At 39.8% G+C, this 15,281-nt stretch overlaps 1 protein-coding gene across 1 annotated transcript in view; it reads left to right on the forward strand.

Moving 5' to 3' along the window:
* The window catches only part of UNC79 (unc-79 homolog, NALCN channel complex subunit), a 280,737-nt gene that overhangs the window by 253,086 nt on the left and 12,370 nt on the right, over positions 1–15,281 (forward strand). Inside the window, exons 46-50 of the mRNA XM_055555941.1 lie at positions 4,705–4,794; positions 7,235–7,410; positions 8,596–8,782; positions 10,510–10,707; positions 12,535–12,612. Coding sequence (XP_055411916.1) covers positions 4,705–4,794; positions 7,235–7,410; positions 8,596–8,782; positions 10,510–10,707; positions 12,535–12,612 — 729 coding nt within the window. The remainder of the gene's footprint in view (positions 1–4,704; positions 4,795–7,234; positions 7,411–8,595; positions 8,783–10,509; positions 10,708–12,534; positions 12,613–15,281) is intronic.

The following is a 15,281-nucleotide window of genomic DNA, read 5'->3' on the forward strand; positions in this document are numbered from 1 at the left end:
GTCTAGAATAACATAGTATATAGCATATATACAAAGATCCTCATCACATTTATTTTGAATGATATTCTTGGATAAATTCCTTCATCGGTGAGCAGGAATATCTTCATAGTACATGTTCACAAGAGGTTTTATTAATTTATATTTGTAAGTATACTAGTTTTGCACATAGAACACTAAAGATTACTTCAATTCTTTTTTGATGTGGAGAAATATTATGAGAGAGGAAAAATAACATTCAACTCAGAGATAATTTTACTGCTAACATATTAATTCTTTCATCTTTTTCTGCATATATTTGTTTAAACATAGTTGAAACCATAGTTGAAATACAGACGCAGCTTTGGCTTCATATGTCTTAAGCATTTTCCCTAAAGTGATACTAGCTTATACAAATGCACCATATAACAATAGTTGATAATACGGGTTTTGATTCACAACAGAGTTTGAGAACTGACATTTACTAGCTGTGTGATCAAGACAGTTATTTAATCCATGATTCTTTGGTTTATGTTATCTGTAGAACGGGCTATCACAGGGCCTAAGGTCTAGGTTGAGGATTAAATGGGATAATGCATGTAAAGCACATTAACAAGGTGACAAACATAAGTAGGTGCTGTGTGAACATCAACTATTGAAAATAATATCAATGGAGGTGGGGGGACAGGACTGTCATGTTTAAGGGCACAAACTTATAATGAGTGGTAAATAAGTCCTAGAGCTATAATGCAAGTACAGTGAATATAGACTACAATGTAGTATTATAATAATCAAACTTGCCAAAAAACTAAAAATTATTCCTACCAAATGGAAAAGATAATTAAGTAATGTGATACAGTGCTAATTATCACTACAAGGGCAATCATATTACAGGATGTAAGTGAATCAAATTGACATATTGTACACCTTAAATTTATACATAGTTATGTGTCAAATATTTTTCAATAAAAAATAAAACATACCTAAAAGTTTAAAAAGTATTATTAATAAGCACTATGTATTATTGGATATTTTAGTTATTTTCAATATTCTACAATTATAACTAATGTGTAATAAACATCTTTGTGCTTAAATCTTTGCTCATATTTTTAGACTTTGCTCATATTTTTTATAATAGATTTCTGGTAGTAGAATTAATAGACCTTGGGTTTTTTAAGGGTTCTTGATAATAGTTGGGGCAATGCACAATGCTATGAGATAAAATCCCAGTTCTTAGCGACTTAGCTCAAAAAAGTTTATTGTTTGCCCATGTTAAGTTTAAAAGGGTGTCCTGATTAGTAAAGGGAGGAGGACTTTCACATGAATGCACAGAGGTTGGGTTTCTTCTGTCACGTGCTGTCCCCTGTAATCAGCTGGTGGTTGGGGAAAGAGGAGAGCTTACAGTACATGGAAGGTTTTCATGGGTCAGGTCTAAAAGTGGTACACATTTTTCCTACTCATGTTTCATTGGCTAGAACTCAGTCACATGGCCACACCTGACTGCAAAGGAGGACGGGAAATGTGGTCTAGTGCATCCTAGGGAAGAAGAAAACTGGTTCTGTGGGTAGCTGGCCAGTCTCTGCCCAGTAGTCACTAGTTTCCTCATTTAATTGTCTAAACTTCAGTATTTGCTGCCTATGTGGTGGCTAAAAAGTAATATCCCTAATGTATAAAGGTTTGTTGAAATCAACAAGTAAAAGTCAAATATTCCAAAACAATAAAACAGCAATTTATAGATCTACATATAGAACCCTTTCCAATGACCAATAAGCCACTCAAAATAAATCTTTTACCCTGACTAGCAATCAGTGAACTGTAAATTAATGTAAAGTATAAAATATTTAAAATATAAAAATTAAAACCATCTGGCATATCAACAAGTTTTTCCTAACAGTGAAACTCACTGATAATGAAGTAAAACAAGCATTCTTGTAAGATCCTGGTGGTAGTCAGTCTTGCTGAAGAACACTGTGACAATCTATTTCTAGGTATGTGTTTTAGAAAATAAATATAGAATTATCTATAAGCACATGAAGCAGCATTTAAAATAGCAAAAATATAGAAACAAAATTAATGTGCAACATTAGGATATTATTTAAATAAAATAAAGTACATCTTCCCTGTTTGCTCAGTAGTAAAGAATCTGCCTGCAATTCAGGAGACATGGGTTTGAATCCCTGGGTTGGGAAGATCCCCTGGAGAAGGAATAACAACCCACCTCAATATTCTGGCCTGGGAAATCCCACAGAGGAGCCTGGAGGGCTGCAGTCCATGGGATTGCTGAAGAGTTGGACATGACTTAATATCTGAACAAAGTAACAGCCCATCTATAAGATGGACTATTATGTGGACCAAATCAAATTTAAGAATATTTCATTGGAAAACATTTATGATGGATTTAATTTAAAAGCAGATTAGAAAAAATAATCTCAATCTTATAAAAACTTTATATGTGTGTATGTTATATGCACTAAAAATATTTGGAAGGAATTATGGCAGTGGCAAATTCAGAGGTGGAGAGCAGGAATTAGGATTATGGCGATTTTTCTTAATTTATATTTTCCAAGTTTTCTGTATTGAACACATGTTATCTTTATAATTCAAGAAATGTAACTATTATGGCCATTTTTCTTTTTCTTAATTTATATTTTCCAAGATTTCTGCATTGAATGTGTGTTATCTTTATAAGTCAAGAAATGTAACTTTAAAATCAGATACAAGTTTTGAGGAAAAATTGGATACGAATCACTTCAATTCATGTTTTTGAAATTAGAGTATGTTTTCAACTCGTTTATCATCAGCTTTCCCATTGAAATAAATGTAGGTCTTCTGAAACAAGCTGAGCTTGTCTCTATTTTTTTTTTTTATTTTTAAAATAACGTGCTAAGATTATACCTATGTTTTGCAGAGTAAAAAATTATGTGGTTTATTTTATAACTGTCTCACTGAAGTTATCCTGGCTAGAAAGTGTATTGTAAGACTTTTATTAGATGTAGTTACTCTAGAGCAAAAGTAACTGGCAATAGTAAATTCTTTCCTCTCACATTTTTGAAATTCAAAGGTAAAAGACAAATATTGAATAATGCTCCAAGTAATTATTTTCTGTGACATTTGCCTAGTTGAAATGGTATAAAATATTGCCTATGAAAGAAACAAATCCCTTTCAGGAAATTCAGGAGCAGAGTATATGCTCTTATTTGCATGACATGTGAAAGGTCAGAGAAAATGGAATAAATCGGGGGGAGAAGTCCTTTCTTGCACTCAGGGATTAATATTGCCAAAGCAGGAGCACAATAACCTTTTATAACTCCTTCACTTGATTTAAATTAAAAGAAGAAAACCTTAGAATATATGAAATGCTTGGAAAACACTCTGGCAGAGCCGCCAATGACCTTATTTTACTGTTTGTTACCCTGTCAGAGGAACTGACAGGCGTAACATTCTAGAAGAGATAGAAGGTGATACAGTTCAGTGCTGTGCAGATTTACATGAATATGGGAAAATGAGAGCCCCTGGGTGAGCTAGTTAAGTATATAATGTTTCAGATTTTCCTAAAGAGACTAAGAAAGGCCTTAGCATGGTATTCGGATGGCTTCAAAGAGGGCCTGCTTTTGATCCACATTATATCCAGTCTTATGTATGGGTTCTCTGGTACAGCTTTGATGTAGCAGCCTGGCTGTCCATTTTCCTTTTCTGTGCGTGTAATCCTAAATTCACTGCCTTTCCCTGAGAGAGCAGGTTTATTCCATTTAATAACCTGAAACAGTGTTTTTTTTTTTTTCCTTTAAGATTTCTCAAACACTCTGCTAGAAGTGGGGAAGAATGATCAGTTTGTTTCTTTCTCTAATTTTCCCTAGCAAGAATTTAACAATAATACATTCATCTACTTAATAGTGTACCTGCTATCTATAAGAAGTTGTAAGTGCTTGAACGTAAGAATTTTTGAGTCTTTCAGCAGACACAATATTTGTTTGTGTCCTTTTTTGCTTTTGACAGAGAAAGATATCTAAGATTATGGTGGTAGAATTTAGTGGTACATATTTTACATGTATCTGAGATTCCCTAGAGTGATTAGGTGTTACTGCTGTTTTAAGGTGAAGGCAATGGCACCCCACTCCAGTACTCTTGCCTGGAAAATCCCATGGACGGAGGAGCCTGGTGGGCTGCAGTCCATGGAGTCACTGAGGGTCGGACACGACTGAGCGACTTCCCTTTCACTTTTCACTTTCATGCATTGGAGAAGGAAATGGCAACCCACTCCAGTGTTCTTGCCTGGAGAATCCCAGGGACAGGAGCCTGGTGGGCTGCCGTCTCTGGGGTCGCACAGAGTCGGACACGACCGAAGTGACTCAGCAGCAGCAGCAGCAGCATGTAGTAAAGACTGACATCAGTGGCTTCGCACAGGCTATCTTTATATATCAGCCAGTTAACAAACAAGCAAACAGAAATCAGTTAAATCACCCAGTGGAAAAAAAGCACGTAAACCCTGTCTCCCATAGGCTACCCCTACTTCTTTGCTCTCTACCACAAATCTTTTTATTAATTGTTGTCCAAAGTGGGGGCAGTCAGAGACTATGGCTGAGAGTAACAGAGTGAGTCAGAGATCCAGAGAGTGAAACAACTCATTAGTAAACAGCGGGAAATCAGAGTCAGACAATCACTGCAGTCGGGACTACAGAGCTGGCCTGACTCAGAGCGCGTGCCCAGCGGTATCCTCGTGTGTTTCAGTGCGGGACGGCGGCCATGGAGTGCATGCGGCAGTACATCAGCGACGTGCTGGACTTCGTGGCAGACATGCACACGCTGACCAAGCTGAAGGTAAGAGGGCTGCATGCCCTCATCTCTCAGGGGGGGCGAGATGGAGAGGCATTCGTAGGGAATCTGAGCAGACAGATGGAAATTTATCCTCACCTGGAGAGGTAGCAATGGCAGTGTTGAATGAGCCCATGTCCTGGGACTCTGAAGAACCAGGTTTGTCTCTGCAAAGAGGGGATGGAGAAAGGAAAGGAGATTTCCACAGTGGTGTCAGTTCTGTGCATATCTTTATTTTGCCCATTTATTCAATTCTTACCAGGCCCCGTATTGTAAAATATTCCCATTTTATGAATGTAGACTCTGAGGCCTGAAGTGGGGCAGTCTTTTGCTCAAGGTCACACTTCTGATAACTGATGGAAACAGGGGTGACCTGAGACTGTGGGGACCTCCTCCAATCCAGCCTCTTTTCACTGGACCACCCAATGTCATTTAATTACCTTGAGCCTTAGTTTCCTCATTCGCAAAAGAAGACCAATGAACCCACCTAAATAAACCTAGCTTTGTTGACCACTACAAGATTTGGTGTGAAATAATGCATGTGTTCTTGCCTGGAGAATCCCAGGGACAGAGGAGCCTGGAGGTCTGCTGTCTATGGTGTCGCCCAGAGTCGCACACGACTGAAGCGACTCAGCAGCAGCAATGCATGTGAAGAGACTTCTGTAAACTTTAGTTTGTAGGAAATGTGTACACATTATGCAAACATAGGCTGTTTATGGTTTTTATCTGTATCAAAACTATCTCCTTCTAGAAAAGAAAGACAAAGCAACATTTAATTTGCATAGGGACAAAATCCTAGTGAGGTTGTTGAGGTTATTGATTGCTTTGCAGGGTGGAATGAATTGCTGATGCCAGTCAACGTCCTTGCTGTGAGTCAACTAGGCAGCTAAAAGACTGATAGTCTGAGAGATTTGAGGAAGACCCAGGAAAAAGAGCAGAAGAAGATCCAAACATGGGCCAATGAGCGGCCAGGCTGCAGTCTGGCACTAAATGTGGCTTTTTGAGAAATAGGAGCTGGTTGTCTCAGAAGTTTATCAGCTAAAACTACAGCGCTTTCAGCACCCAGCTCAATTTTCAGACTGCTCAGATGATCCAAATGTTTCTTGGGGGTAGGGATAGGTGGAGACTGAAATAAAAATTTAAATTGATGATTTCTCACAATATCCAAATCCAGTCATTTCTGAGTAAGCGTCCCTAATGTTTGTTCATGCATGGGTTACTGATCGCTAAACCTGGCTGGTCACACTGAGACAGTTTTGATGTCTGAAGAGGAAATATTATCTAAACAGTTTTATAGCCACCTTGAAAATACAGAGAAAAATATTAAGAAGGACCCATGATGACCAAATGGTTGGGGACTTCTGACCTAATCCAACTCTCTGAATTTATATATTAGGGAAACAGATCAGAAAAGTCAAGTGGCAAGTGGCTTATCTAAAGTCATGTGAGTTTAGGACAGAACTGGGTCTAGAACTTACGTCTCATCTCCCAGTTCAGTGCTCTTTCCACTAAGCCACACTGAACAATGAAATTTTTCTGAATTAATTAATTCACCAGTAAGTCTTGAGTAACATGCCTGACATCATTCTGGACATTTAAGGACGTGATGATGAGCAAAACCAGACGACAGCGGCTGCTCTCATTTACTTTATAGTCTGACAGCGATGGCCAGTTTTAATGAGAATTTCATACAAACTAAAGTGAAGTTGTGACTTTCACAATTGCTATGAAAAAGGGGTAGACAGTGACATGAGAGCTTCTAATAGGGTGAAATGACCTAGCCAGGGAAGTTAGAAAGGCTCATAGCGGAGGTCAGGCTTCCCAAGTGGCTCAGTTGTAAAGAATCTGCCTGCTAATACACGAGATGCAGGAGATGTGAGTTCAGTCCCTGGGTTGGGAAGATCCCCTGGAGGAGGAAATGGCTATCCACTCCAGTATTCTTGCCTGGAAAATCCCATGAACAGAGGAGCCTGGCAGACTATAGAGTCCATGGGATCGCAAAGTGTCAGACATGACTGAGCGACTGAGCACACATACAGAGGAGGTCAAGGAAGGCTTCCTTGAGGAGGTGACATCAGAGTTAAAATTTGAGTAATGAATAAGGTTAACTAGGTAAAGAGAGGCAGAAACAATATTTCAGGTGGAGAAAACAGCATGAGTGAAGGCCAGTGATGGGGGGGAGCATGGAGAGCCAGTGAAGCTGGACCACAAGGATAAAGGGATAAGGTGCAGAGGTCTGTAGTGTCTAGACTGTCTCAGGCTGTTTAGGCCATGATAAGAATTTTTTCCCTCTTTGTCACGAAACCCCTAAAGAAGTTCAAATCAGTTGTAGCTTGGGAGTGATGATAGAAGGTGTGGATACAACAACCTGATCTTTTTTAAAGAGTGTCCTGAAATGTCCCCGGGTACTTTGCCAAAGTCACAAAAACACCACTTGGTTTTGTAGAGCCACATGAAGACATGTTCCCAGCCTCTGCATGAAGATACCTTTGGTGGACATCTCAAAGTGGGGCTGGCTCAGATTGCAGCCATGGAAATCTCCCGGGGCAACCACAGAGACAACAAAGCTGTGATCCGCTATCTGCCTTGGCTCTATCATCCCCCTTCTGCAATGCAGCAAGGGTAAGACCCTTATTATTCTGGCAACGAGGCAGGAAACACCCCTGAGCTTCCTGGGGCTCAGTAAGAGCTGCTGAATGCACTGAAGATCTAGAGGATAAATATGATTGGTTGGAAAGATGGGATTTGAAACCAATTTCCATACTTATTTGATGACCCGACAGCATTTTTTGAACACAAGTACTTCATGACATATGGGCTTCCCAGGTGCCCCAGTGGTGAAGAATCTACCTACCAGTGCAGGAGACACAGGAGACTCAGGCTAGATCCCTGGATGGAGAAGATTGCCTAGAGAAAGAAATGGCAACCTGCTCCAGTATTCTTGCCTGGGAAATTCCATGGCCAGGGGAGCCTGGAGGACTACAGTCCATTGGGTTGCAAAGAGTCAGACACACTTATCGACTGAGCACATTGACATGCTGCCAATAAAACTTGTGCTGTACAAAAGCCTCAGTCCTTTTGATGGGTGTTGAAAACTTGGAGCTTAGAACTACCACTTCAACTCGTAATTTCCACTAGTTAAGTACATTGATAGGTATTTATTTTAGCGCTTATATTGCTTCTGCCTCCAATGAGCTTAGATTGTAGCTGGAACAGAATCTACAGCAGAGATGAAATAGAGTGTAAGTAAGTGTGAGAACCTGACCCTGCCCGAAGGGAGGCTGAGAAGAGAGAGGTGCCCATGGACTAGTTCATTTGAGAACTCGGAGCAGGCTTGGCCTGTCATCTTGCATGAGCAACTTCCAGGCTAGAGGAAAGGTTTGACGGTGGGATGGAGGGAGGGGGCGGGGGTGGAGGAGGGGAGAACAGGAAACGGGTGGCTGTGTGTTTTAGCTCTTCTTCTATTCCTCCCCTTCTGGTGGGTACATCGAGAACTCTCTAATGAGAAGAAAGGAAAGAATTTAGGAAGAGAAACTAATCAGAAAGGCAGCCAGATTTATGGCAGAATGATATTTAATCCTGTGTCACCAAAGGCTGCTCTTTGCTCGAGAAGCTGAGCTCCAGGATTTAGAGTGGGAAAGAAGAAAAAAAGATCTATCACTTTGTTGGCACTTAGTTGCTTTGGTGTTTTATTTTAGGTGATTGCCTGCAAGGCCACACTTTTACACCCCTCCTTCAGTGTTTGTTGAGCAGCCAATGAAACAGAAAGCCCCAAAACACCTCTAACACTTCCTTCCTCCCTAATAGGCCAAAAGAATTCATCGAGTGTGTCTCCCACATCCGGCTCTTGTCCTGGCTGCTTCTGGGTGCCCTCACCCATAATGCGGTGTGTCCCAATGCCTCCTCTCCCTGCCTGCCCATACCTCTGGATGCAGGTTCCCATATTGCAGACCATCTTATTGTTATCCTGATTGGATTTCCAGAGCAATCAAAGGTAAGTGATTTCTGCAAGATTAAAGCCATACGCATCAAGATTGCTAATGGAAACCCTTATCGGCCAATTACATTTCTTCTGAGAGGGAAATGCACCTTATCACTTGCCCTCCTGTGGATGCTAGGAAGGCAACTTTGTGCTAATGCCTTATTTAAAGTTGTTTAAATTCCCAGACTATCTTCTTTTCCCCCTAAGTTGTTTTTCAGTTTAGTTTTATGAAGATAAATTACAGAGGCAAGCAAGAGTTAGCTTCCTAGGCATTGCTGTCTCAAAATAATGAAGAGAAATAAAAGGCTCGAAATATAATAAAACTTCTGTGATCAGTTTTTATAAACAAATATGAAGTGGAGGGAAATTTATTCTCTAATTTTTCATGCACTGTCTTTTCAACTCAAATCTCTAGAGATATATGAAGATACAAAATGAAAATAAGGCCAGTTGGGAACTCACTAAATTATATATGGGAATCACTTACACAGAAGGAACTTATAAATTGTAGAGACGGGTGGTGTGCTTAAGGGAATAAAGTAAATCCAAGGCTTAGCATCAATCATGAGCCTGTACAAGCAAACTAGACACATTAGTACTGCTCAGCTGTGAGGAGTCTAAGTCCCCTCACAGAGCCTAGGCCAGTTCTAGGAGCTCATAGTGGTTTTGGGAACAGCTGGGATTTAGGCTAGCTAGGGCAAGCTTTACCGGCAATAGATTTTTTTTTTTATTCTGCAATAAAATAGAGCACCCATCCAAATTACCTGAATGATGTTTACAAAAGGAAGTGGGCAGTCGGTTCCTAATATTTCAACCCAATCTGTGTTTGATTCCTAATGATGGTACTTTGTAATTCTGTGACACTGAAAAGTTACTTAACCTGTCTGAGCTCCAGGTTGTCAGCTGTAAAATAGGTGAGATGGTGTGAGAATTATGAAGGTAAACTGTGAATCTTTAGCACAGTGTTGGGACACTGTAGTTGCTCACTCGATCGGCACTTACTACTAGTTAGGAATCCTGTCTCTACTGCTGCTGCTACTGCTGTTATTACTACGTAGTGTAATTCCTAAGCCCTGGATAGTGCATCACTATATGTCACCTCATTTACTCCCAGCTACAGCTCTCTGAGGGGGGTACCATTACCCCCATCTCACAGAGGGGCAGACGTCCTAAAATGGTGGAATGATTGTTCTTGCTAATCTAGTTTAGGGAGAGGAATGTCACTTTCATTAAAGGGCAAGAGGGTGGGGGTGGGGGTTTCCCTGGTGGCCCAGTGGTAAAGAATCTGCCTGCAATGCAGGAGATACAAGTTTGATCCCTGGTTCAGAAAGATCCCCTGGAGAAGGAAATGGCAACCCAGTCCAGTATTCTTGCCTGGAGAAGACACAGGAGCCTGGTGGGGCCGTGGGGTGGTGAGAGTTGGGCACAACTGAGTGGCTAAACCACCACCACCACCACCACCAAGGAGGTGGGCACATTTATTCTGCAAACCAAGGTGCCTTCTGTCTGAAAAGATGCTTGGTCTCTAAGCGCCCTCCCACTGACTGAGTGAAGAGCAGACTATTTGAAGCTGATGAATCATGAGTTTGTATCTTGGAGACAGCTCCGCCAGCCTCAGATCGCTCAAATCGCATGTACTTTGGCTGTGCCCCTTCGAAGGCCAAAGTCATGCGGGGAGAGCTCCGTGGAGCGCCACGGCCGACTAGAACGTAACGGTTCCCCCTTTGCTTCCTTTGCAGACCTCCGTGCTGCACATGTGCTCTCTTTTCCACGCGTTTATCTTTGCTCAGCTCTGGACCGTGTATTGTGAACAAAGTGCTGTAGCTACGAATGTCCAAAGTCAGAATGAATTCAGCTTCACAGCGATCCTGACAGCGCTAGAATTCTGGAGTAGGGTGACCCCCAGCATCCTTCAGCTGATGGCCCATAACAAAGTGGTGAGTTCACAGATGGGTTTCCCCTCTTGGATAGAATCTCAAAACGTGTAAGCCACTCTTAGTCCTCACAGTACATGCTTTTTAAAGACCTCAGTTGTAATAATACGTAAATGGATTGGTGAATTTCTATGTGAAAAACAGGATATTCTACATGCATAATAATTTTGATGAAAAACAAAGCAAACAAGTAAATTCAGTTAAAACAGTGTTTGTTTTCTCTGCCTAGTGGCAAAGGAAATGTGTGTGAAACTTCTACCTTTACAAGGTGTCTGGCTCTATAAAGTCAGAGAGTTAGGAAGGGGTTTTGTATTGTTTTTGGATTCTAAGGCAGTTTGGGGAAACTGTGGTCAATTAAGAGCAGACTGACTGTATGTGTTAATTCCACTTAGGGCAAAAATCTGAAAAGAGTTTCACCTTTTTGAGTTGCCCTTCAAGGACCTAGGCTCCTTAGTCTTCAAACCCAGTTGCATTTTAATGCGGATGGTTTACCTTGTTGGAAAAGATCTGAGGTATGGCTAGCATGGGTCCATGTCATTGAACAAGCTTGGCTTAGTCCAGTAGAGTTAAGATTGGAGGGTATATGGGAGGAATTTCCAAAGGAGTCCTCTAGTTCAGTTTGCTGCTTTGCAGGAGGATTCTCAGCTGGGAAGGCAGCATCCAGTGTCTTGGTTATGGGCGCTTCATCAGTAGAATTCTTATCTGTGAAGGGCAAAGGGCCTGGAAGAACACCATAATGATGATCCCACTGTGCCCAGAAACCCAACAGTTCACTGTCCACAAAGGCATTCTGGAATAGTTTTTGATTGATTGAATAATTAGCCTCAGAAACATTATCTTTTAGTTATCATTGGAAAGGGGAATATCTTTTACTTTCAGTGAAGCACTTTCTTTAGAGAAGCAGATATTATTAAGCAGTTGTGTATGGTGGGAGGTGTTTTAATTCAGCTGAAAGGAAATTTATGTGAAAACTTTAGGGTGTGCAAACAGTTCTGACCACCACATAGATAATTACATTTATTAGATGGCAGAGTTGGGACTGAAGAAGCACATGGAGGTCAAGTTTTCTATTCTGCTATTTTACAGATAATGAAACTGAGACCTTAAATTTAAACTAGAGATTCAGGGCTTCCTTCTATTGTCACTAGTTTTTTCTTGATATCGTTAATACCTCTCCTCTAAATCTCTTTTAATATTCAAATGCTGGAAATGGATGTGTTACAGGTGAATCTTGTACAAATCATGTTACAAATGAATCTGAATTAATTTTAAAGTCCAAAAATTTGGTTAAACCATATAAGCCAGTCTGGTAAAATCTCCCCCGGAGTGTTTAAAATCTAGCCATAGGGTTCTCTGATGAGGGATTATCATTTCTATGGTATTTTTGAACTGTTGTAAATATGGCTGCCTTCTTCCATGAAGAACAAAGCCTCAAACACAGATGGTGCAATAAATTAAACAACCTCTCCAAGTGGCAAACTGGTGAAAGCATCAAGATGGAGAAAAGGACCTATGCCCAGAGTTCTGCAGTTGGAAATGAAGGAAGCAGAGGCCATTTATCCTCTGGTGTGAATCGCAGCATGGTACAGATTAGTGAGGTCAATACCTGAATTCCATTGGCAGCCTGAGTTAGATGAGCAAGGCATGACAATTGCAAAACCTCTGCAGCTCATAAAATCCAGTTTCTGGCTGAAGTTTTAGAGATGAATATATACCATTCCTTGTGATCCTCTCTGGTTGTCGCGCAGAAAGTCCTCATGGACACAGGGCATGGGTTTTTCTGTGGCTGCAGACTGGGAGTGGAATTGATTTTCATATTTGTTGTTTCAGATGGTAGAAATGGTGTGTCTCCATGTGATTAGTTTAATGGAGGCATTGCAAGAATGCAATTCAACAATTTTTGTCAAGGTAGGAAATTCTTATGATTTTTATAGACCTTTACTTGCTTCTAAAAACAAATGTGAATTTATCTTGAATGTACCTTCTGAAGAGGAAAATAAAACTGATTTAATTTTCACATTCAAAGTTGAAGCTGGAGGAATCATATAACAACCTTCACCAAATAGTTGTTGTATAATTTTTGCTCTTTCTTCACCACTGTGACCAACTGCAGCTGGGTTAGATATGTTGCACCATGATTGCTTGCCGCACAAGTAATTAAAATATTACCAAAAATGTTGATCTGGAAATGACCCTGGAGTCATATAAATTGTTTGGTGGTGCCTCATCTTGCAAGATATCCAGAAAACCAAGGAAAATAGTCTGTCATTGTTTGACTTGTTAGCTGATGCTTTTCTCAAAGATAAATTAATTTAGTTTCTAATATTACTATTCTAAATCATTGTACAGTGTATGTAAGTAATTCAAGTATTTGTTATTTATCCAGGAACATCAGAAACATCCTAGTGTGATAAAAAGATACAAGAGCAAAGGAGAATGTTTGCTTGCTTGCTTTCTCTTCTATTTCCCTTCCTTTTCCTTTCCATCTCTCTATCTCACTGGTTCTTTGTCCTTCCTCTTCTTGTACCACTTTTTGGCCTTCCATTTCTCTATTCCATCATCTCAGGCACCATCACCACCACCCTCACCCCCCACCATGGAGTGCATCAGCTTGGAACCTTTTAACTTCCTATTTTCACTCTTTGGTTGACTCCCTTCAATTAAGGACACTTGTCAAGTTAGCTCACACAGAGCTGTGAATTAACTGGATTATCTAAGTGAATCCTAGAGTCCCTAAATGCAATCAGTGTGTCCTTACAAGACGGATACACAGAAAAGAGATGAAAAGTGGGACCATGACTTGGGATGATGTAGCCAAAGCCAAGGAAGGCCTGGCGCCACCAGCGGCTGGAAGGCGCATGGGACAGAATCACCTGTAGGGTCTCTGGTTAGAGCATAGCCCAGCAACCACCTGGATTTTAGACTTCTGGTTTCCAGAACTGTAAGATTAAAAATTGCTGTTCTTGTAAGCCATCCAGTTTGTGGTAATTTATTATAGAGCCCTAGGAAACTAAGACCCTAACTCTGCTTCACTGAACTTCCTTTTTCAAACAAGATGCATGAGCAGCGCATTTTTAGGGAAAACTTGACTGGTACCAGAAAACTGCATGGCGGTTGGTTCAAATGGAATAGATATGGCTTATCTAGCTTAACAGTCAGTAGCAAACGTCAACATTATAAGAGAAACTATATGACTGACACTTGGGTGATCATACCTGATTTTAGTTTTTACAGCTTTATTAAAGTATAATTTATAGACTGAACAGTACACATTTAAAATGTACAATTTGGTATCTTTATATCACATATATGATGCCTGTGAAACCATCACCAAGGTCAAGGTAATGAATGTAGTCCTCACTCTCTAAAGTTTTCTCTTACACATTTATTAGTCTCTTCCGCCACTTCCTAGACCCCCACCTCCTCATCCCCAGGTACCTTCTAATCTGCTTTCTGTCATAATAGCTTAGTTTCATATTCTAGAATTTCATATAAATAGATTTATGTAGTAGTTAAGCTTCTTTCTCCTTCTTTCATGCAGAATAATTATATTGCAATTAATCCATGTTACATGTATCAGTAGATTATTTATTTTATGTCTGAGTAGTATCCATTATATGGATATAACACATTTCATTTATCCATTCATCAGTTAATGGACATCTGAGCTGTTTCCAAAAGTTTGAGGCTATTAAAAATAAAGCTTACTCAGTACGTAAGTCTTTGTGTAGCCATAGGCTTTTGTGTGTGTTGGATAAATACTGAGGAGCTGAATTGCTGGGCCGTATGGTATGTGTGTAACTTTTAAAGAGATTGGCAGACTGTTTTCCCAAAGTGATTGTACCCTGTTCCATTCACACCAGCAGTAGGCATCCAGTACCTGTACATCTTCATCAACACTTAATGTAGTTCATCTTTAATTTTAGTCATTCTAAGAACTGTGCAGTGGTGTCTGATCATGGTTTTAAATTGCATTTTCCTATTGGCAAATGATCCATGACATCTTTTTGTGTGCTTATTTGCTATCCATACATCTGTATGGTAAAATATCTTTTAAAATTATTTGCCCATTTTTAAAAAATCAAGTTGGTTTTTTTCTTTGTATTGTTCGGGTACAAGTCCTTTATCAGATATGTCATTTGGAATGATTTTTTTCTGTGTTTGTCTTTTCATTGTCTTCACAGTGGCTTTTGAAGAGCAGAAGGTCCTAATTTTGATGAAGTGCCATTTATCAAATTTTTCTTTCATTAATTATGCTTTTGGTGGTGTATTTAAGAAAACCTTTGCCTAATCAAAGACAGAGTTTTGTTTGTGTTTTCTTCTAGGTATTATATATGTTTTCTTCTAGGTGTAAGTTTGTGTTTATGATCCATTTTGAGTTAACTTTTGTATATGTGTGATTTGGATTGATGTACATTTTATGTGTGTAGATATCCAGTTATTTCAAGATTGTTAAAAATTCTATCCATTGAATTACATTTGCACTTTTGTCAAAAGTCAACTGACCGTTTATATGTATGGTTCTATTTCTGGATACTCAATTCAGTTCTACTGATCTGTTTGTCCTTCTTTGACCA

The sequence above is a fragment of the Bubalus kerabau genome, chromosome 19 (genome assembly GCF_029407905.1).
Source record: "Bubalus kerabau isolate K-KA32 ecotype Philippines breed swamp buffalo chromosome 19, PCC_UOA_SB_1v2, whole genome shotgun sequence".
NCBI lineage: Eukaryota > Metazoa > Chordata > Mammalia > Artiodactyla > Bovidae > Bubalus > Bubalus kerabau.